This window comes from Saimiri boliviensis, chromosome 7, assembly GCF_048565385.1.
Source record: "Saimiri boliviensis isolate mSaiBol1 chromosome 7, mSaiBol1.pri, whole genome shotgun sequence".
In the NCBI taxonomy this organism is placed as follows: domain Eukaryota; kingdom Metazoa; phylum Chordata; class Mammalia; order Primates; family Cebidae; genus Saimiri; species Saimiri boliviensis.
The window spans coordinates 20,625,720-20,649,107 of NC_133455.1; the positions used below are offsets into that span (position 1 = coordinate 20,625,720).

At 41.4% G+C, this 23,388-nt stretch overlaps 1 protein-coding gene across 1 annotated transcript in view; it reads right to left on the reverse strand.

Annotated features, from left to right (window-relative positions):
* Window positions 1-328: 328 nt before the first annotated feature.
* PTPN11 (protein tyrosine phosphatase non-receptor type 11) overlaps window positions 329-23,388 on the reverse strand; it is a 105,720-nt gene continuing 82,660 nt past the window's right edge. The window contains exons 12-16 of the mRNA XM_039472139.2: window positions 21,603-21,670; window positions 20,940-21,091; window positions 7,923-8,035; window positions 5,424-5,525; window positions 329-4,384 (exon numbers count right to left, since the gene is read on the reverse strand). Of these exons, the coding sequence (XP_039328073.1) occupies window positions 5,456-5,525; window positions 7,923-8,035; window positions 20,940-21,091; window positions 21,603-21,670 (403 nt within the window). The 3' untranslated portion in view covers window positions 329-4,384; window positions 5,424-5,455. The remainder of the gene's footprint in view (window positions 4,385-5,423; window positions 5,526-7,922; window positions 8,036-20,939; window positions 21,092-21,602; window positions 21,671-23,388) is intronic.

Sequence of the window (23,388 nt, forward strand, 5' to 3'; positions counted from 1 at the left end):
ACCCAGCATTTCTTCTAGACTTTACACAGACTATACTTTTTACTCTTTACATACTCATAAGTTCTCCCAAATAGAAACTCCCTATCTCCTAAAGCTATTCCTACAGGAAACACTCAATGAATTCCCAAATAGAAACTCCCTATCTCCTAAAGCTATTCCTACAGGAATTCACTCAATGAATCAGAGGAACTGATGCCTTTATTCTGTATTCCAAGTCACCTCTAGATAAGAGCTGCTAAATGTCAGTATTTGCCAGTGTGAGAGGTGGAATGACCGATAATCCCATTGTTTTCCTGGACATTTCTAATGAAGCAAACAACAAACGCCATCATATAAGAAAATGGTTTTATTCCTAATTTTTAGTCCCCATACAGTTTACAAATACACTTTTACTCTGATAATACAGCTTTGCAACTAGCAAAGCAGTTGCACTAACACCCATAAATATAGGTGGGGAGACAATTAACATTCACTAATGTTTCTCTACATAAACTATTCTTTTAATGTCATTTTTTTTAAACAGTTGCAAATAGACTACATAATATATGTGGGCAAAAAGGCAATTAAGTGAATCTCTTAAAACACTAAATGTATAATAAACAGCATATTATCAACATTTACATGATTCACATCAAAATGATGACATCCTAAAACGTATTCCTTTTAAAGGACAGATTTATCAATAAAATATTACATATCTTTTAATACTCTGGTACAATACTTCATATACTGCAGGAAAATTAATTGTAGGTCTAGTCATCAGCTTAATCAGGGATCCTTTTCCCATTAGCTTGTATTAATAAAAGAATCACAATTAGGTCATAAATAAACAGGCAAATTATTAATTACATGATTTGAGGCTTAGGATGAAAACTTGTCAAAATTAGTTTGAGATAGAGCAAAGTTATACAACACACTAAAACCAACTGTTTAATAGTTTTTGCCTTGTGTGAACTGCCGTAGTGAAAAAGGAACAAATTTTTTAGTGATGAAAGATACAATAAACTATATTTTGGAACTTACTTTTCAAGAGGAAGAAGGAAAAAATATTTCAACAAAATTAAGGGCAATTACACATCCTAACAAAGGCATCCTGACATCAGGGAGGCCATGTGCTTGCTATATGCAAAACTTGATTCCCCCAACAACATACAGATAACAAAAACTGCACTGGGTTTATAGTTATATCTCAGTCTAAGTTTCTCTTACAGATACTAAGCTACAACAAAACACCTCACAACTGCAAACCTTTCCACATCCCCCGGAACTAAAAATAACTCAAGATGTTATTAGTTCTTAAAATCCCCAGTAAAATAAATTCTAAAAATAATCTTGACCATTTTCTTGGCTGTTTCCCCGAAGCAACTGGGCTCTTTAAAGAATGCACACACACACCAAGAAAGTCCCACCCATGTTTTCTCATCCCATTTAGACACATTTGAAAAGACCTTGATTTCAGTGGGAGAGTTTCAGAAGGGCCACACTAGACATGAAGTGCCTTTTTCTTTAAAAAAAAAAAAAAAAAAGTTATTAAGACTGTGAAATTTGGCTTTGTTTTAATCCCAATATCATGTGCCAGATAACTCTTTTACCCCAAAACATAAAATTCAATACTTATAATTTTTAAGTCCTCAGTGAGCTATGGAATACTATGCATATTTAATACCTACCAACCACCTAGAAGTAGACGGCATCCACACACCTGTCACACTGACTTTCCAAATAATCTGATTCACCCATTGCTGCCTGCTCTGGCCCTGGGCTCTCTGACTTCCTCAGAAACCACCTCTTTGGAACTTTCATTTCCACTACGTTTTTTTGAACCTGTACCTTGAGCTTTCTCCATCATCCCAGCCTCTCTGTCTGATCCCATCCCACGTAAAGTAACCTCATCTGAGAACCTGCAATCACCTTTTACCAAACACATGACAAGCCTTAGCAACCTAGGGACGATGATAACTCTGGCCTTGTCCTAAGTTTACATAAGAACATGATAGTTTGCTGACCTCACGGAAGGAAATCTAAATGAAATCGGTATCTTGTAACAAACAAAGCTAGCCAAGATCAGATATTTCCATTCTGCGTATAAAAACAACTGATCTTAAGCAACAGGCAGAGATGTTAATGCAGGAGATATATTTGTACAATCTTGTGTGCTAGCGAAAGACTTTACTCTCAAAGTCAAGTCAAGACAAAACCAAAGCAAAATGGAGAATGAGTCAATGTAACAATGCAATTAAAGGAACAGGATTCAAGCTTCTTGCTGCAAATACTGAAGTGGAATCGTTTTCTTTACAATTTTGACAAGAAGACAGTAGTCATGACATTTCCCTAATAAGGGAATACCTTCAGGCCACACCTATGTTCTGAAGCAATTCAAATTCAATGAATATTGGGGGGCGGGGGTGGGGGGCTAATGTCCATTTTATCTGTGAGAATGGAAGCCAAACTACCTCAGGGTCTCCAGGGACTAAGAGACCCCAGAAAGGAACAACTACCAGGGCTGGATCTAGGCCTTCCTTTCAGGAGCCAAAGTCAAAAGAATCCAGGGAGACCATAACTTCACGGCAAAGATGCCACAGCATTTTATTACCGTTACGAAAGTCAACCAAAGATATTTTCATTGAAATATCTGCACTGAATGATGATTCAACATAAGAGGCAAGGAGGGATGTCTTTGGAGAAGGCACTTAAGTTAAGGTGGAACATTAGCAAATCTCACCGGATGGCTAAAACTAAAATGAGCTCGTTCAACCCAGCTGGAGGCCTGTTAGGGCTATTCCTTCTCACTGTGGCCTGACTAAAAACCAGTGGCATAAGAAAGTATCACATTTCCCAAGTCTGGGGATGCTGAAATGGGGTGGTGCTGCTCTCAAAAGCTGTGTGTCCCTAAACACAACCATCCTCATAGGATCAGTTTCCCTAAGTGCTGGTTTCAAAAATAAGCTCAGGGCTGGCAGAAATTGTTCAGGAAGCTTCTTGAAGGCCCTCTCTGAGAATTAATTCAGTCTGACTTTCAGTTTGTCCCAGCTACTGTAAGCACCTTTGGCTTCCCAAGGTCACTAGCAACTTCTACTTTTGCTAATATCCTTGGTTTTCCATGGCACTGGTTGTGACTGTTAAGACTAGTGGCTCCCCAATTAACTACACCTCCACTTCTCACCCTTTTCTTAAATCTGGGCTGGGCTTGTGACTTGTTTAGTAAGTAGAGGGCACACTCCAGCTCTCTTCTGATTAGAAAACAATCATCATCATTATTACCATCATCATTATCATCAATAGAGCACAGTAAAAGGGATACTGTGATAATTCTGGACTTAAGTCTTCAAAAGGCCTGGCCACTTCTGCTTTTGAGCTCTTGGGAGCTCTGAGCTACAAGTGAGAGGTCTAGCTACCCTGCCAGCTAAGCCAGTGAAAGAGACTACATGGAAAAGAAGAGACCCAGGACTGCAGGAAGAGAGAGAAGCCCAGCCATCCCCGTCTCTCCACTGACCTGCTGACCATGTAAGTGGCCACCTCTAGGCTGGCAGAAGAACAGCCCAGCTGAGCCCAGCTCAGACTGAAGAACAGTTGGGGGTGGGGTTGTTTTAGGCCACTAAAGTTTTAGAGTAAGTCTGTCAGCAACATTTGACAACCAAAAACACTGGTCATTCATAGATGCCTTTTTTCTAAATACAAGACAATTACTCAAATGCAAAGAAAATATGGCAAATGTTTTCCCACCACAACCTTCGCAGTCAGCAGCTGAAAACTGTAATTGGTCATAAGCTGAAAAGAAAAAAAAGCCACACTTCTTATCTTAATTCATAAATATCCATGATTCTTTTTCTATGACTCTTCAATGCCAGTGCAAAGGTAGACAGTCTCAGGCACTGGCTTAATTCTCATTTAGCCAAAAATATAAGTCATCAAAACGAATTATCCACTACTGGATACATGATGGTAAATGAGATTGTTTTCACTTTTCTAGGATATTGTTGCTTAATTTTCCCCAATTATTTCTTCTTATCCCCCACAATGAGAAAAAAAAAAATTAAACTGGTTAAGGTTATAAAAAGAAAAAAAAAAGCCTATAACTAGAATTTGAATCCCCACAATCTGCAAAACAGAGTGCACAATTTAACTGCTTCCTCAATTTAAAACAAAATTCTATAAAATATAATGTTGTCTACATTGTAGAGATGATTTCTTCTTATCTGAGGAAACGAGTAATTAGGAAGCAGGTATTGTTGAGTTAAAATACAGTGGTCTTTAAATGTTTTCAAATTTTGCTTATCAAAAGGTAGTCAACCACAATACAAGCCTTTCAAATCCAAATACTGTCTTCACATCAACTTTCTTGCATTTGTTCTTGATCTTTTTAGGGAGAGAGTGAAGTCCACATCTGAAGAAGAAATAAGTTAGAATTTTTAAAGGAGCATGTATCTAAAAGCTTAACAAAGCATTAGCTGATTTTAAGGTAGACTTAAAGCTTTAAACTACACTACCCATTGAAGTGGGAATTTCGACATGAAATACTGACACTATGAGTTTTTTTCTTTCTTTCTTTCTTTCTTTCTTTCAAGACAAAGTTTTGCTCTTATGGCCCAGGTTGGAGTACAATGGCACAAGCTCGGCTTACTGCAACTTCCACTTCTCCTGCCTCAGCCTCCTGAGTAGTTGGGATCACAGGCTTACAGGTATGCGCCACCATGCCAGCTAATTTTGTATTTTTAGTAGAGACAGGCTGGTCTCTACTATTTTAGTTGGGCAGGCTGGTCTTGAACTCCTGACCTCAGGTGATCCACCCACCTCGCCCTCCCAAAGTGCTGGGATAACAGGTGTGAGCCACCACACCCAGATAAGTTTCTAATTTCTCATTAAAACATCACACACTTGGGCCACACTTAGAAAAGGTAACTGACACGGAGGTGACATGAGAGAGATGAATTACCAGCAGCAGAGCTGGAAAGGATGTGCAGGTGACCCAGTCAGAGGCCACATGGTCTAGCAGCCATGCCACACAGCCAGTCAGAGGCTGACTGAAATGAGAACTCAGCTACCTGACTCCCAGTCAACCAGTGCTGAGTCCCAATGCTTCCTGATCCCTACACATCATCCCCCAGCACAGCCTGGGTTAACCAACTCTAATAAAAATTGCAGGAACAGTGATACCTGCAATCCATCACTAGTATCAGCCATTTCTCTGGAATAAGTGCTAGCCTTGCCTCATGCAAAATTAATTCTGTATTTGATTTGAATGTTTAATAAACTCTAAACTAAAACCATCTTGGAAAAAGAAGTAATGGGAGAGGAAAAAGGAGTCTGGTTTATAAAACTCAATTATGATACACTTTGCTGAAACACTCCCAAGTTGCCTGCCTGCTTAAAAATACTGCCAATTATATAAACAATTAACCAATAGAGCACTTGCATTTAAATACCTATTTCTGTGCTGAAGTTTTGGAAGGTTTGCTCATCTGAAACTTTTCTGCTGTTGCATCAGCCCCACATTTTCATAGACTCTAGCATTGTCTTCTCTCATTCTGGAGAGAAAAGAAAAAGAGACATTTACAAAAATGTAGACCATGCTGTTTAAGCTTACACGATATTTATAAAACACATACTACATTCTTTGGACACCAGATATGGTACAGACACAGTTGCTGTGCCTAGGATCTGACATCCCCAGGGACAGAAGACATACCCATACAGCAATATAATTACAGAGGTAGAAGTGAAATAAGGCCAAGCGTGGCTCACGCCTGTAATCTCAACACTTTCGGAGGCCAACGTGGGTGGATCACGAGGTCAAGAGTTTGAGACCAGCCTGGCCAATATGGTGAAACCCCATCTCTACTAAAAAAACAAAAGTTAGCCAGGCATGTGCTTATAGTCCCAGTTGCTTGGGAGGCTGAGGCAGAAGAATCACTTGAACCTGGGAGGCGGAGGTTGCAGTGAGCCAAGATTGTGCCACTGCACTCCAGCCTGTGCAACAGAGCGAGACTCTGTCTCAAAAAAAAAAAAAAAAAAAAAGAAGTGAAATAAAAGCCTCGAGTCCTGGTGCTCCCTGGGGTTTGGCAGAAAGCAGGTTGCTTTAAGGAGTCCTGTAGGATAAGGCATTTGGATCACGCTGTGGAGAAAGGCTGAAAATGCACACATAGAAAGAAATCCTATTAATTTCCAGTAGAGAGATCTGAATAGGCAAAAAGGGGAAATACAGGAGCAGGCAGGCAGTGATGAGAGATCTATTCAGCACCAGCTCAGGTTATGTGAAGGGCAATGGGTGGTTCAGGGCCTAGGATGGAGGGTCAAAGTATCAAAGTCCCAGACTCCTTTCTGCTGAGCAGAGAGGGGACATGGGAGCAGTCCAGGAGAGTGAGAAACCCAGCAGCTGTGGGTGCCAGCCTGCAAGGGGCTCTGGGGCCAGGATATCCCGGATCTGAACCCTACAAGAGGGATGATGAGAATGAAAGTCAGACAGGTTGTCTGTCACAGGCATGCCACTGGTACTGAGGGAATCCTGACAGCTGACTTGGTCATGCCAACACGAGGAAAAGCTTTCTGGCAAGGATTCAGAAGCCTGGTGTTCCAGTTCCACTGCAAGTTATTGCAGAGAGCAATTTAAAATATCAAGTTTCCCAGGCAGTCCACTAGGAAAGAAAAGCAAAAAGTAGGCAGGAAAGAACTGGCAACTTGGAGGAGGAAATACCTCTGCTGTATAATTTCATTTCAATGTTAAATAGAAAGCAAATGGTAATACAGCCCTCATATATGCCACCTAAAACATTTATACAGAATATTAAAGACTGCAGGGGTTTAAAAATCCACATCAGAAGCACATAGAGAGAAGATTCTTAGAGGAAAATAAAAGGTAAATGTTATACTAGCAAGTGACTTTCAAATACATAGAAAAATAATAACTTACAATTGCTATTCATATAATCAATTTAACAAATGTTTTCCTATTGTGTTTTAAACAAGGAGTCAGGAAGGTTGTTCTGGGAAGAACCTGGGAGTCAGTATTTTAGGCTCTATGTGCCATACATGGGCTCTGTCGTTTATTATTCTTCGAGGTTTTGTTATTGGGTCTTTGTTTTGTGTTGTTTTGTCTTGCAACCCTTTAAAACTACTCACGGGCTCTACAGGAACAGGCCATGGCCCAGATCCGGCCTTGCGAGCTGTAGTTTGCTGACTCCTGGTTTAAACACCCAAAGTAGATTTCTGTTGACTGGTGGCAGATTAGTAGATCTTGGCTGGGCTGACACATTAGTGGTCAATTTATTTACTTTTATTTTGCAAAGAGCCTTAACGTATCATTAAGACATATGACCTTCCTTTGTAACAAGCCCCAGCCCATCAAAAGAAAAATTAGATTCTTCTTGGAGAACCACCACTTGATATATAATCCTATACAATCCTAGCTAGCATAGCAATCAGCCTTCAGTTTAGAAATTTTTTTTTTAGACAGAGTCTCACTCTATTGCCCAGGCTGGAGTGCTGTGAAGCAATCCCTGCCCACTGCAACATCTGTTTCCTGGGTTCAAGCGATCCTCCTGCCATAGCCTCTCGAGTAGCTGGGATTACAGGAGTGTACCACCATGCCCAGCTAATTTTTATATTTTTAGTAGAGACCGGGTTTTACCATGTTGGCAAGGCTGTTCTCAAACTCCTGACCTCAGGTGATTCGCCCGCCTTGGCCTCCCAAAGCACTGGGATCACAGGCGTGAGACAACGTGCCTGGCCAGTTTAAGAACATTAAAATGTGGTTGAGATAGCGTTAACACAATCCACAGATATCACCAGTCACAGACACACCAATAGTGGGGCCATAGGAACGTGCACCAGTGAAAGGCATGTGCTACAAACTTGGGAGGTTTTTTTTGTTTTTTAAGCCTTTTTAAAAAGACCAGGTAAAAAGAATTTCCTTCAGCACTACTTACTCTGCACAGGGTGGCGTTGGAGTACAAGGCGGGAGCGGGCTCTGATCTCCACTCGTCTGGTCCGCTAGAGAATACTTAATATTTGTATATTCGTGCCCTTTCCTCTTGCTTTTCTGAAAATTAGAAGAGCGCACATGTGAGGGACAATGACTATTTTAAGGGGATAAAAAAGCAAAAAGGTATTTGCCCAAAAAAAGAAAAAAGAGAGAGAAAGAAAAAAAAATTGACAGATGGGTTGAGAATACTGATACATTGACTAAATTGTTAGAGAATTCACCTTCTCAAGGTAAATACACAGTAGGAGTGAAAAGTACTTTTGAACCACAGAATTCAAAAGCACAGAGGCACGCATTAACAACTTACTGTACCGAACTAAATGTCCCTGTTTCTGAGCTAAGAAAGAATTCACACTTTCTTTGCCACATTAGCATCTAATCATTTCATAGTTCATGTACAACACATTTCACAATTTTTCAGGTAAACAGCTGGGAAAGGAACTCTGAAAATAAATTCTCCCCAACTAGAAATGGCACACAAGAATGAAACATGGTTCAGCCGGGCGCAATGGCTCATGCCTGTAACCCCAGCACTTTGGGAGGCTGAGGTGGGCGGATCACGAGGTCAAGAGATCGAGCCCATCCTGGCCAACATGGTGAAACCCTGTCTCCACTAGAAATATAAAAATTAGCTGGGCGTGGGTGGCATGCACCTATAGTCCCAGCTACTCGGGAGGCAGAGGTTGCAGTGAGCCGAGGTCGTGCCACTGTACTCCAGCCTGGGCGACAGACTGAGACTCCATCTCAAAAATAAAAATAAATAAAAAGAATGAAAGATGGTGGCACTTTTATCAGAAATAATAACACACTTCATTGTATCTCCCCTCACCCCTGGAAAAGACCCTGGCACTGTTTTATTTTTTGGAGACAGAGTCTTGCTCTGTTTTTCAGGCTAGTGTGCAGTGGAATGATCTTGGCTCACTGCAACATCTGCCTCCCGGGTTCAAGCAATTCTCATGCCTCAATCTCCCAAGTAGCTGGGATTCCAGGCGCCCACCACCAAGCCCAGCTAACTTTTCATATTTTAGTAGGGATAGGGTTTCACCATGTTAGCCAAGCTGGTCCCGAACTCCTGAGCTCAGATGATCCACCCGCCTCAGCTTCACAAAGTGCTAGAATTACAGGCATGAGCCACCACACCCGATCCACCTTTAAAACTTTATTTTTTGTTCTGATGATACCCTCGGGGGGAAAAGGCAAAGAAAACCAGCAGGAATGCAGTCTCATCTCAGATGTAGAGTGAACTATATTTAGTAGGACATCTAGTTAGATGGTTTATTGCCCTTTTCTGCTCCTATAGGCACCTGGAAACAGCCAACTCTGAAAATCTAATCCATCAGATGAGCAACATTATTTAATGCTGACTTCACTACAAGATTGCCCTTAGGGTAGCCATATCAAATACTAACATACAACCCAGGCCTGGTGGTGCAGGCCTGTAATCCCAGCTACTCGAGAGGCTGATGCAGGAGGATTGCTTGAGACCAGGATTTCAAGGCTGCAGTAAGCTATACACCACTGCACTCCAGCCTGGGCAAAAGAACGAGACCCATCTCTAAAAAACAAAAAACAGGGCCAAGCACAGTGCCTCATGCCTGTAATCCCAGCATTATGAGAGGCCAAAGCAGGTGGATCACTTGAGGTCATGAGTTCGAGACCACCCTGGTCTCGAACTCCAACATGGCAAAACCAACATGGCAAAATCCTGTCTCTACTAAAAATACAAAAATTAGCTGGGCTGAATGCCAGGTGAATAAACCAAAGAAAAAGAAAAAAAAAAAAGAAAAGAAAAAATTAGCTGGGCATGGTGGCACAGGCCTATAATTCCAGCTACTCAGGAGGCTGAGGCAGGAGAATCACTTGAACTTGGGAGGCAGAGGCTGCAGTGAGCCAAGATCGAACCACTGCACTCCAGCCTGGGTGACAGAGTGAGACTGTCTCAAAAAATAAAAATAAAAAATAATTTTTTGACTGTTTGCCTCTGTGAAAGCAGCCAAACCAATCTATTAACTGATAAAGCAGTCAGTAAGAACTTGTAGTATAGGGAAGAAGCCGCAAAACAGAAATCCAAACCGAAAATGTTTTGTTTAGTTTATATACTATTTTAATTTTTTGAACAGCCATTTTCTTAAAACAAAAGGTCTTATAAATAACCACCTATGAATAACAGTCCTAAATTTTTAGCACTGAAAAATTTTTGCTTGAAACTCAAGAGAATGAAATATAATAATAATAATTTTTTGCTTATGTAAGAATCAATCCTTAGAAAGATACAATTCAAAATTAAATATTAAATGAAAGAACTGGCAAGAACTTTTGTTTGGTTTTGTTTTTGTTTTTGAGATGGAGTCTCACTCTGTTGCTCACACTGGAGTGCAGTGGTGTGATCTCAGCTCACTGCAGCCTCCACCTCCCAGGTTCAAGCGATTCTCTGCCTCAGCCTCCTAAGTAGCTGGGATTACAGGTGTGCACCAAGATGCCCAGCTAGTTTTTGTATTTTTAGTAGAGGCGGGGTTTCATCATGTTGGCCAGGCTGGTCTCAAACTCCTGGCCTCAAATGATCCACCCACCTTGGCCTCCCAAAGTGCTGGGATTACAGGCATGAGCCACTACGCCCAGCCCTATTGTTTTTTTGGTTTTTTTTGAGCTGGAGTCTCGCTCTATCGGGCAGGCTGGAGTGCAGTGGTGTGATCTCGGCTCACTGCAACCTCCCATCTCCTGGGTTCAATTTATTTTCCTACCTCAGCCTCCCCAGTAGCTGGAACTACAGGCAAGTACCAACACGCCCAGCTAATTTTTGTATTTTTAGTAGAGACGGGGTTTTACCATGTTGGCCAGGATGGTCTCGATCTCTTGACCTTGTGATCCACTCCACCCTGGCCTCCCAAAGTGCTGAGATTACAGGCATGAGCCACCACACCCAATCTTTTTTGTTTTTTCTTTTTTTTTAAGAGACAGGGTCTCACTCTGTCACCATGCCCAGCCAGCAGAAAACATTATTTTAAAACTTATCCTGCCAGACACTGTGCCTTATACTGGTAATCCCAGCACTTTGGGAGGCCATGGCAGGTGATCACTTGAGGTCAGGAGTTCAAGACCAGACAGGCCAACATGGTGACACCCCGTCTCTACTAAAAATACAAATAATAGCCAAGCATGGTGGCACACGCTTGTAGTCCCAGCTACCCAGGACGCTGAAGCAGGAATATCACTTGAACCTGGGAGGTTGAGGCTGCAGTAAGCCATGATCGCACCACTGCACTCCGGCCTGGGTGACATGGTGTAACTACGTCTCAAAAAATAATTATAAAATAAAACTTATTCTGAGATTTTAAAAAAGAAAAATTAAATATATAATAAATACAAACTAAACAATAAAATTGCTTTTTTACTAGACACTTTTTAAAAAAGTAATTTTAAAAAACATATGACGTGAGATCTACCCTCTTAACAAAGTGTTAGATGTGCAGTATTGTTAACTATATACCCACTGCTGTATAGATCTCTGAAGTGTTTTGTCTTGCATTACTGAAACTCTATACCCACTGCACAGCAAATCCCCATTTCCCCTTCCCTACTCAATACTTCCTTGAAAATAAAAATCAATACTTCCATTAATACATAAAGTGATCACAACAGAATTTTCTAGTGTGGAATAATTAGTACAAATGGAACAGGAGTTACTTTAATGAATCAAAGGAATCCAAGGAAAACTATTAAAATGTTGGAACTTTTTAGCTTATGTAGGAAGACCAAGAAGTAAAACTGACTCACAAATCAGATGGGCTTGTTTCAGTACTGTGACAGCTCAGGCTGTTACAGATCAAGAGAAATTCTCAGGGAATAGGGATTGTTTTATTTTGATTTGTTTTTGTGGAATAGAGGGTAATATGTTTCCGAGGCCTAGAAAATAATGTGAAATTGATCTATCCCGACCCAAAGTCAATGTCACAGCACAGTAACCAAGCCTTCTGCAATGTTTATAATAAATTTTATGGCCTTGCCAACTGACATGAAGCCAAGATTGAGAGAAGTGATCGATCACAAGACTCCAAAATCATCTGGTATTAAGTATCTTTCCATGTGAAGTACCTCTAATTATATTCATAAACCTTAAATTACAAAAAAATCCAAAGGCCAAGAGCAGGAAGAGAGGGTAAAATGAAAACCCTTGCCTTGGTTACAGAGCAGCCTGGACTACTTGTCCAGTGCACTCTGGGTTCACATTTGAACACTACAAACACCACGATTCCTTCCACCATCCAATCATGAAATCTTGCTGGTTCTACTTTGCTCCATGCTCACTGTCAGCCCCACCTACCACCCTGACCAAACTATGATGGGTTCTCATGTACACCACTGCAGCAGCTCCACACTGGCCCCTGCAGCTGCTCCAGCCTGGTGCCCACCCATTCTTCACCCTCAAGCCAGGGTCCTCTTTCAAAAAAGAGGATTTTTTTTTTTTTTTTTTTGGAGCCAAAGTCTCACTCTGTCATCCAGGCAATAGTGTGATCTTGACTCACTGCAATCTCTGCCTCCCAGGTTCAAGTGATCCTCATGCCTCAGCCTCCCAAGTAGCTGGGACTCCAGGTGCAAGCCAGCAAGCCTAGGTAATTTTTGTATTTTTGGCAACAGGGTTTCACCATGTTGCCCAGGCTAGTCTCTAACTCTTGGCCTCAGGCAATCCACCCACTTCAGCCTCCCAAAGTGCTGGAATTACAGACATGATCCAACACACCCAGCCTAATATAAGGATCTTTTTATGTCACTTCCCTGCTTCAGAATCCTCAATGACTTCCATTTCCCTTCAAATAAAGTCTGAAATCCATAATATGGCCTACAAGCCCAACCTCTCCCTCCAAACTAAAAAATCTGGTCTCAGCTTACTTTTTCAATCCCCCCATCACACTCCACCTTGTCACTCCTTCTCCTCCAGCCACACTGGATTTATTTCCATTTCAGGAACACGACAACGTATATTCCCAGTGCCTGGCACACAGTATAGCCTACTTTAATTAATGCAGGAATGAATGAACAAGTATGAAAAAACCTTTTCACTGGACCAAGGAGATGAAGGGAGCTGCGTGAAGAAACATAAGTCTAGGGAAATAGATAGGGCACATGGGGGCATGGTCTCATGTCAGCTCAAATTTTACATCTGGTAAAACTTCGGTTCCATGAGGCAAAAGCCATGCCTATCTTCTTCACTGCTACAACCTCAGCATCTAATCAATGTCTAGAACAGAAAAGGCACTCAAAGGAGTGCCTATTTCTCAAAGGACTGACATTAAACAAAAAGAACGTATTTAATAAAATATGAGCAGCTGAATGGTAAGTGCCACACAAGGCCAGTTTAAATCTTGCTTCGTTTAAAGTTGCAACAACTTAAATTTAGCTTGTGAGATCCCATTTCTATTCCAGCTCTGCTGTCATTATGGAATTTTTATTTATTTATTTATTTATTTATTTATTTATTTATTTTTGAGACAGAATCTCCCTCTGTCACCCAGGCTTGAGTGCAGTGATGCAATCTCAGCTCACCACAACCTCCGCCTCCTGGATTCAGGCAATTCTCCTGCCTCAGCCTCCCAAGCAGCTGGGATTACAGGCATGCACCACCACCCCCAGCTAATTTTGTATTTTCAGTAGAGACAGGGTTTCACCATGTTGGCCAGGCTGGTCTCAAACTCCTGACCTCAGGTAATCTGCTCACCTCAGCCTCCCAAAGTGCTGGGATTATAGGCCTGAGCCACCGCAATGGGCACATTATGGATTTTTTTAAAGTAATTTCTGTCCTGCAATGTGATTCACCCAGAGAGAACACTGTTCAGATCTGTGTATGCTGAAGTGTAGAGACACTCCCTGTGGGGTATTTCCTTCAAAGAAGAAATGCCTAGTTGGCAAATATGATTCTCACAGGGGTATAGGTTAGCAATTCTGAAACCACTTTATACCTATACCAAAGTTGAACAAATGGGTTGATAGATTGGAAATAATGAGACTGGGGTTTTTCCCTGTTAGAGAAAGAAGTTAGAAATAAGCAAGAAGAAGGCAAGAATGAGCCCTGCAGCAATGGATTAGAGTCTGAGATACAAACTCATGTTTAGCTTAACATGTATACAGATGGCCAGATACAGAAAACAATTATAGATATATGTCAATCCATGTATTCATATACAGCCATATGTTTTCTGGCTCTATCTGCTGACAGGGCCTAGAAGCAGTGATTCCCAGTAACAATGAGCATATCCAACACCCAGCTTGGTTTCCAAATCCCAGTTTCCAGTAAAAGGAACAAGGGCTCCATAGAAAAATGGATGATTCTAGGGCTATAGCAGGGAAAACTGTAAGATGATCCTGGAACATCTTTTGTAATGCCAAAGTAGAGAAGTACTCAGAAACAAGAGGATGGGGACATGTCAAAGGACACAGGAGCCAATCTGAAGAAGCTCCCAACGGCCAAAGCTGTAACAATTTGAGCAAGAAAAATAGATTATAGCTCAAAGTATAAAATAAATACACATGCGTCTGTATCAATATAAATGGAATAAATAAATGGAGAGAAGGAACAAGTCTTTCTTACAAAAGGACTCTAAATAATTTCTGTAGAAACTAGCCATTCCGGTTTCAATTAAGCTCCAATTGATGGAGCTTTATTTCCGTCCTCTTGAGTATGGTCTGAACTAAATGACTCACTTCCAAAGAATACGACAGGGAAAGGGGGGGAAAGTATGGGCAGTCCCCAACTTCATGATGGTTTGCCTTATGGTTTTCTGACTTTACGATGGTGCAAAAGCAATACAACCATCCCGTTTTTCATTCTGAGTATAGTATTCAACACATTATGTGATTTGAGTATAGTATTCAACACATTATGTGATATGCAACACTTTATTATAAAGTAGGCTTCGCATTGGATGATTTTGCCCAGCTCTAGGCTAATGTAAGTGTCCTGAGTACATTTAGGGCAGGTTAGGATAAGCTGTGATGTTTAGTAGGTTAGGTGCATTAAATGCATTTTTGACTTACGATATTTTCAATTTATGATGGGCTTATCAGGCTGTAACCCCATCATAAGTTAAGGAGGATCTATGAATATAGAGCAAGAGAAATCCAGCAGATACTATGTAAACCAAGTGACAAGTTTAACATCACCAGGCCATGTTGATAACATTTACTTCCAAGTGACAAGAACACTTAACAATATACCTCTGTGGTATTCTTCCCAAAAATCCATTACTCAACTCTAATCATGAGAAAACATAAGATTAAACACAAATTGAGGGATACTCTACAGGATATCTGACCAGTACTCTTAAAACTTGCCAAGTAAAGCCTAAGAAACTGTCACATATTGAAGAAGATGACGGAGACAAGTGACCAAACTCCATGTGTGATCATGAATTGGATCCTAGAACAGAAAAAGGATATTTGTTGGAAAACTGGCAAAATCCAATTAAACTCCAGAGTTTAGTTAATAGCAATGTTTTGATGTTAGTATTTTAGTTTTGATAAATGCATCATGGTTAGGTAAAATGTTAACTTTGGTGGAAACTAGATGAAGGGTATAAGGAACTCACTCTACCGTACAGAGATATTTATAATGTTCCTCCACTTTACGGAGATATATCCCAATAAACTCATCATAAGTTGAAAATATCAGTAGTCAAAATGCATTTAATGTATCTAACCTACCAAACGCCACAGCTTAGCCTAGTCTACTTTAAATGTGCTCAGAACATTTACATTAGCCTACAGGTAGGCAATATCATCTCACAATACCTATTTTTAAATACAGTATTGAATGAAAAGTGAAAAACAGAATGGCTGTATTGCTCTCAAACCATCATAAAGTCAAAACTCATAAGCCAAACCATCATAAGTCAGGGATCATCTGTACATATATGTGAGGTTTTACAGAGACAGAACTCAAATAGGGCAGTAACTGATTAGCTAATTAGCAATTCAAAGAATACTGTGCCAGCAGAAACAAGCAAACCCAGTGCCCAGCTCTTGGTTTGAAACTACTACTCTTCACTAAAACGAATCAGGTTCCTTTGAAAAATGGCTGGGAAAGGAGAAGACGACCCTAGACCATCTTCAAAAGTCTGAAGAAGTGCTTGAAAATGGAAACAGATCAAAAGGACAGAGTACCCAATCTGAAAAGGTTCCCACTTGCTAAATTCAAGTCCATTTAAGCAATAACAAAATAATAGTAAGCTACCCATTCTGATATACATGAATAAATAAATGAGGGAGAGGCCAGGTGCTGTGGCTCAAGCCTGTAATCCCAGCACTTTGGGAGGCCGAGGCGGGTGGATCACGAGGTCGAGAGATCGAGACCATCCTGGTCAACATGGTGAAACCCCGTCTCTACTAAAAATACAAAACATTAGCTGGGCATGGTGGTGCGTGCCTGTAATCCCAGCTACTCAGGAGGCTGAGGCAGGAGAATTGCTTGAACCCAGGAGGCGGAGGTTGCGGTGAGCCGAGATCGTGCCATTGCACTCCAGCCTGGGTAACAAGAGCGAAACTCCATCTCAAATAAATAAATAAATAAATAAATAAATAAATAAATAAATAAATGAGGGAGAAAGGGAAGCTCTTCCTTATAGTAGGCTTCCAACTAAAAATTGAAAAGGGAATGATGAACCTTAAAAGTTGTAGAAGAAAGCATATGGGGAAAGCATCATGACAATGGCCATGGCAATGGTTTTTTTGGATTTGATACCAAAAGCGCAGGAAACAAAAGTAAAAATAAACAAGTGGGACAACATCAACATCCAGGCTGGAGTGCAGTGGCACGATCTCAGCTCACTGCAACCTCTGTCTCCTGGGTTCAAGTGATCCTCCTGCCTCAGCCTCCCAAGTAGCTGGGATCACAGGCATGCACCACCATACCTGGCTAATTTTGTATATATTTAGTAGAGATGGGGTTTCACCATGTTGGCCAGGCTGGTCTCGAACTCCTGACCTTAAGTGATCCACCCTCCTCGGCCTCCCAAAGTGTTGGGTTTACAGGCATGAGCAACTGAGCCTAGCATGAATATTATTTTTTAAAAGAAGAAAATCCTATTATTTGCAACAACATAGGTGACATTATGCTAAGTGATCTTAGCATCACTGCCTGATCTCATTTATATGTGGAATCTAAACCAGTCAAACTCATAAACACTGAAATTAAAGCAGTGATTACCAGGGGTTGGGGGTGGGGAAACAGGGAGATGTTGATGAAAAGGTACAAATTTGAAGTTATATAAGATGAATACATTTTGGAGATCTAATGTATAACATGGTGATTATAGTTAATAATAATGTAATGTTGTAATCCTAGCACTTTGGAAGGCCAAGGCGGGTGGATCGCCTGAGGTCAAGAGTTTGAGACCAGCCTGGCCAAAATGGCAAAACTCTGCCTCTACTAAAAATACAAGTGGCCGGGCGTGGTGGCTCACGCCTGTAATCCAAGCACTTTGGAGGCCAAGGCGGGCGGATCACCTGAGGTTGGGAGTTCAAGACCAGCCTGACCAACATGGTGAAACCCCATCTTAGAAATATATATATATATTTTAAAAATAATAAATAATAAAAAATAAATAAATACAATAAGTATTCGGGTGTGGTGGCAGGCACCTGTAATACCAGCTACTCAGGAGGCTGAGACAGGAGAATCCCTTGAGCCTGGCAGGCGAGAGGTTGCAGTGAGCCAAGATCACACCACTGCACTCTGGCCTGGGTCTAAGAGTGAAACTCTGTCTCGGAAAAAGAAAATGAATAATAATAATAATGTAATGTGGCTGGGCGTGGTAGTTCATGCCTGTAATCCCAGCACTTTGGGAGGCCAAGACAGGCAGATCACCTGAGGTCAGGAGTTTGAGACCAGCCTGGCTAACATGGTGAAACCCCAGCTCTACTAAAAATACAGCAATTAGCCGAGCACAGTGGCGCACGCCTCTAGGCCCAGCTACTGGGGAGGCTGAGGTGGGAGAATCACCTGAACTCTTCAAAAACATCCAGGTCGTGAAAAATAAAGAATGACTGAAAAACTGTTCCAGATTAAAGAGACTAAACATACTAATAACTGGCTGAGTGTGGTGGCTCGCACCTATAATCCCAGCACTTTGGGAGGCCAGAGTGGGAGGATCACTTGAGCCCAGGAGTTCAAGGCCGGCTGGGGCAACACGGTGAAACTCCATCTCTACAGAAAACACAAAAATCAACCAGGCATGGTGGTGCACGCCTGTGGTCCCAGGTACTCGGGAGGCTGAGGTGGGAGGATCCTCTGAGCCCAAGGAGGTCAAGACTGCTGTGAACCAAAATCGCACCATTGCACTCCAGCCTGGGCAACAAAGTGAGACCCTGTCTCGAAAAAAAGAAAAAAGATGCATTATAACTAAATCCACTGTGTGTCCCTGGACCCATGAAAGACACCAGGAGGACAAACTGGCAAAATTTGAATATGATCTGTAGGTTAAATAGGTAATAATATTATATCAATGTTATTTTCCTGATTTTGATCATTGTATCAAATAACTGTAATACTGGTTATGTAAAAGAATGCCTTTATTTTTAGAAAATATACACATTTTAGAATGTGTAGGCTTAGATTATTTACTTTTTAAAATGAAATGATATTTAGAGACAAAGAGGTATAAATGTTTGTAACCAAAAAACATTTCAGTCTTTAAAATTTACGTTTTTTAAAAATTTTAAACAGAGAGAATAAACGAATGATAAAGTTAAGTGTTTACCTTGAATGAATGATAAAGCTAAAATGTTAACAGTCAGGAAAGCTGGGTAAAGAAAATTCCACAGACTGCTTTTGCAAATGTGAGGGTTTTTTTCACTACTGTAATTGGAAGTTAGCAAAAAAGTCTACCTCCAAGGAACTGGCAGAGCAAGAGAACTGTTTATAAAAACTTGAGAACCTTCTCAGTCGCTTCGTTTGTACTTTCCCCTGGATTCTCACATCTGATTTTATATTCTTCCCTCCTTGAGCTGTTGCTTCTCTTCCTTCCCCACGCCTCTTTACCCATCATTCCTTTTTTTCGCTGATCCCTCTTTAGCAAATCTTTTCACTCCCAAAGGTCCTGAACACTTTGTAATTTTAGAAATGACTGTATTTTAGAACCAATTATCCTGAATGAGTTTGGTTCTTTGGCTTCACTTATAAATCAGGTGGGTTTAATGTTATGTCTGCCATTTAAACCTCCTACTAAGTTAAGTACTTCTTACTTTACCACAATCAGCCAGGCAGCCAGTTCCCAGGTTGATTCAAACCACACAATGCAGAAAACTATATAATGCAGAATTGCATTTTAAAAAATAAATAATCAAAGCCTACACATTTTAAAAAACCCAGAGGTCACTGGGCTCAGTGGCTCACACCTATAATCCCAGCACTTTGGGAACCCAAGGTATGAGAGTTGTTTGAGCCCAGGAGTTCAAGACTAGCCTGGGCAACATAGTGAGTCCTCATCTCTACAAAATAAAGATTAAAAACTTAGCTGGGTATGGTGCCACAAACTTGTAGTCCTAACTATTCAGAGAGGCTGAGGCAGGAGCATTGCTTGAGCCTAGGCGATCAAGACCAGCCTGGACAACATGGCAAAACCCTGACACTACAAAAAACATGAAAATTAGCTGGGTGTGGTGGCGCATGCCTGCAGTCCCAGCTACTTGGGAGGCTGAGGTGGGAGGATCGTTTAAGCCCAGGAGATTGAGGCTGCAGTGAGCCATGATCATACCACTGCACTCCAGCCTGGGCAACAAAGAGAAACCTCTCTCACAAAAAAAAAAAAAAGACATTCCTAAACATGCTCCAACTTGTAGCAATTATGCTACATTCTCTTTGTATTTATCAGGAAATCCTTCTCTTTGGGCAACTTTCTGCCTAACTGTTCCTGGGCCAAATTAAGTACAATGGAAGACACATATAAAGTACCTTATAGTAACCATCTAAATATTTCATACCCCTTAATACAAATTCAGATTTAAAGCACAGAAAGTTCAAAATTGGTAGCTTGTTATTTGTCACTTAATTATTTTACATTTCTATACATACACTGTTTCCAAAGATGTCTACCGTACAATAAAACAATCCCGTATGTCTGCGTGGACTGAAAATCTACTAAACTAATTAGCCGGTACCTTACTTTGGCCAACCAAACTTTGATAACGTGGCTGCTATTCTGCTAGACTAGAAATCTTTCAAATATTGGTGGCAGGTCCCATTCTGAAAAGAGCTCAGTTCCCATTTAGAGAAGCTGAGTTCTCTGGAAGGCAACAGGCAGAGTAATGCAGGCAACCGTCACTGATGTTTAGACATTACCCCATCTGCAGCATGGCAGTGGGGTTGAGGGGTGGGAGAGAGAAGCACAGCCCCCAAAAGAGCAGTTCTCCTCATTTCCTTCATCTCAGCATACTCCTAATTAACTCAGCTTTGTGCCTGTTATGAATAGCTTCAGATGGAAAAGCTCCAATTCCACATTCCTCTTCATTATGCACAGCTTATTAAAATTGAAATTTCACTGTTTCCAACCCGACCAAATTAGTGGTTCAAACTGCCATGCGCTATTAAGAGTGAGGCATTCATTTTAAGGGATGGAATCAGGATAAACACGGCGTGGATCAAAGCTGGAACAAGCTAGAAACTTCAAGGCTTTGAGTTCCATGTTTGCCACATAAGCCTGGGAACATCACAACTTTTCTGCATGGCAGTTCTTCAATCTGGCAGGCCAGGCTGATAGAATGGTGCCCTTCCCTAAGCTCCTCTGGAGTGAAAACCAGAGACGAGAAGTAGGGAATAATTAAGTTTCCAGAGGCCCTCTTAGTTGGGAGTTTGTTTCCCATTCCCAAATCAAACAGTTGACTATCACAGCCTGTCCTCCTGCTCAAAAGGAAAGCATATCCAAGAGGCCTAGAAAGAGAATGAGAATCCACATGCCAGCCCTCAAGCTGGTACCTGCTCTTCTTCAATCCTGCGCTGTAGTGTTTCAATATAATGCTGGACCGCCATATAGATAAATCGGTACTGTGCTTCTGTCTGGACCATCCCTGACCTCTGAGATCGCACCATCTGGATGGTTTTGGGAACGTCAATGTCACAGTCAACACCTACGAAGGAAACATCATGAAGAATAAAGAGAAACTGCAGAGCCAGGATGAATTTGTTTAATGCATAACTTTTAGTAGACTCAGAGGGAACGCTGATTCAGTCTTTGCTGTTTTAACTGAACATGTTGCAATGGCGACAGCATTGAACTTCTGACCAATACCAATGATGCCAGAAGACTATATAAATGATAAAGTGGCAGAGGTCAGGATTTCCTAACTTTCTAACACATCACCCCATACTGTAAACAAGGTCAGGTGTCTGGATAGAGACCACCACTATGTATGCAACAAAAGACTATGGCAGTGGGTTCTGCAGCTCCTAGACTTCATTTTATGCCAAAAGCTCAGAGTGTCACTTCTGTTCTTAGGCAGACATGCTGAAGTCTTCAGCCCAGATTTTTGTGAAAAATTTTTCCCATTCAACATCTCTTCCCTAGGCTGTTTCCATGAGCACTTTCCTTCCATAAACTAAAAACAGAAACTGTTGCTTCTTGCCCTCCAGATGACCCACCTTTCTCTCTGATGATGTCAATAAGAATATCAATCACAATGAACGTCCCTGTCCGGCCAATTCCAGCACTGCAGGCAGAAAGACAAAAAGCAGGAACAACGGAATCATTCATGGGGGTTTCAGACTCAAAACCAAGCCATTAATATTAACAGAAACAATGTCTATTCTTGGGAGCTATTTATAAAATTGTCTATTTATGTCTGAAAATATGTTGGCAAAAAGCATAGGGCTTTGGAGTCAGCCCAAACCTGCTCTTGGAGTTCAACTTCTCCAGTACAACGTGCCTGAGGCTGTTAACCTCTCTGACCTTCGGTTTCCTCATCTGTGAAATGGGGACAACAGCACATACCATACAGAGTGGCAGGTGTACAGAATCAAACAGCAATCATATACAAAAAAATACATCAAAGTTATCGAAAGAGGGCCCAGCACAGTGGATCACACCTGAAATCCCAGCACTCTGGGAGGCCGAGGCAGGAGGATTACTTGAGGCCAGGAGTTCAAGACCAGCCTGGCCAACATGGCAAAACTTCATCTCTACTAAAAATACAAAAATTAGCCAGGCATGTTGTCATGCACCTGTAATCCCAGCTACTTGGGAGGCTGAGACATGAGAATTGCTTGAACCCAGGAGGCAGAGGTTGCAGTACACTGAAATCGTGTCACTGCACTCCAGACTGGGTCACAGAGCAAGACTGTTCTCAAAAAATAAATAAAGTTATTAAAAGAGAAGAAATAATTTAAAGAATTAAAAACAAACAAAAAAACATTGGCTCAGAGACTGGCTCAATAAATGGTAGCCTTTTTAACTGGACAAATAAAAAGTTTCACATATATCTACTTGCCCAAGAAATGAATGACATTTAGGAAACCCAATGTTCCCCAATGTAATCATGAAGCCCAAACTGGAGAATCAGCAGCCTACAGACTCATTACAGAGGAGCACAGCTTCCATCAAAGGCCTTGGTGGAAAGCGGCTGGAATCTTGTGAAGCAAACAAGTATAGTGCTAAGGGAGAAATATATTTATGATAGAAGAGAACAGAATTGCCGGGCGTGGTGGCTCACGCCTGTAATCCCAACACTTTGGGAGCCAGAAGTGGGCAGATCACCTGAGGTCAAGCATTCAGCCTGGCCAACACGGCAAAAACTCGTCTCTACTAAAATACAAAAATTAGCCAGGCGAGGTGGCGGGCACCTGTAATCCCAGCTACCTGGGAGGCTGAGGCAGGAGAATAGCCTGAACCCAGGAGGAGGAGGCTGCAGCGAGCCAAGATGGCACCACTGTACTCTAACCCGCTAACCTGGGCGACAGAGCAAGACTCTATCTCACAGACACACAAAAAAAACATAAAACAAACAACAATACACACACACACACACACACACACACACACACACACACACACAAAGAGAGAGAGAGAGCGACAGAGAGAGAGAGAGAGAGAGAACAGAATCACAAAGAGATGAATCCTAAATTACTATATTAGAAAAAAAGAAAAAATGACTTAAGGGATCCTCAAGAATCAGGTCTATGTCCACCACACCCCCACTACCTTGATATCTACACAGCAGTCAACACCTACAGAGCAAACATCACAAAGAATGAGGAGAATCTGCAGAGCCAGGATGAAGTTGTTTAATGCACAACTTCTAGTGGTCTCAGAGAGAATGCTGACTTAGTCCTTGCAGTTTTAACTGAGCATGTTGCAATGCCCACAGCCAATGGCAGTGCTGTGGGATCTAGAAGAAATACACCTTGGGATCAAAATGTCCCTCAATGCAGA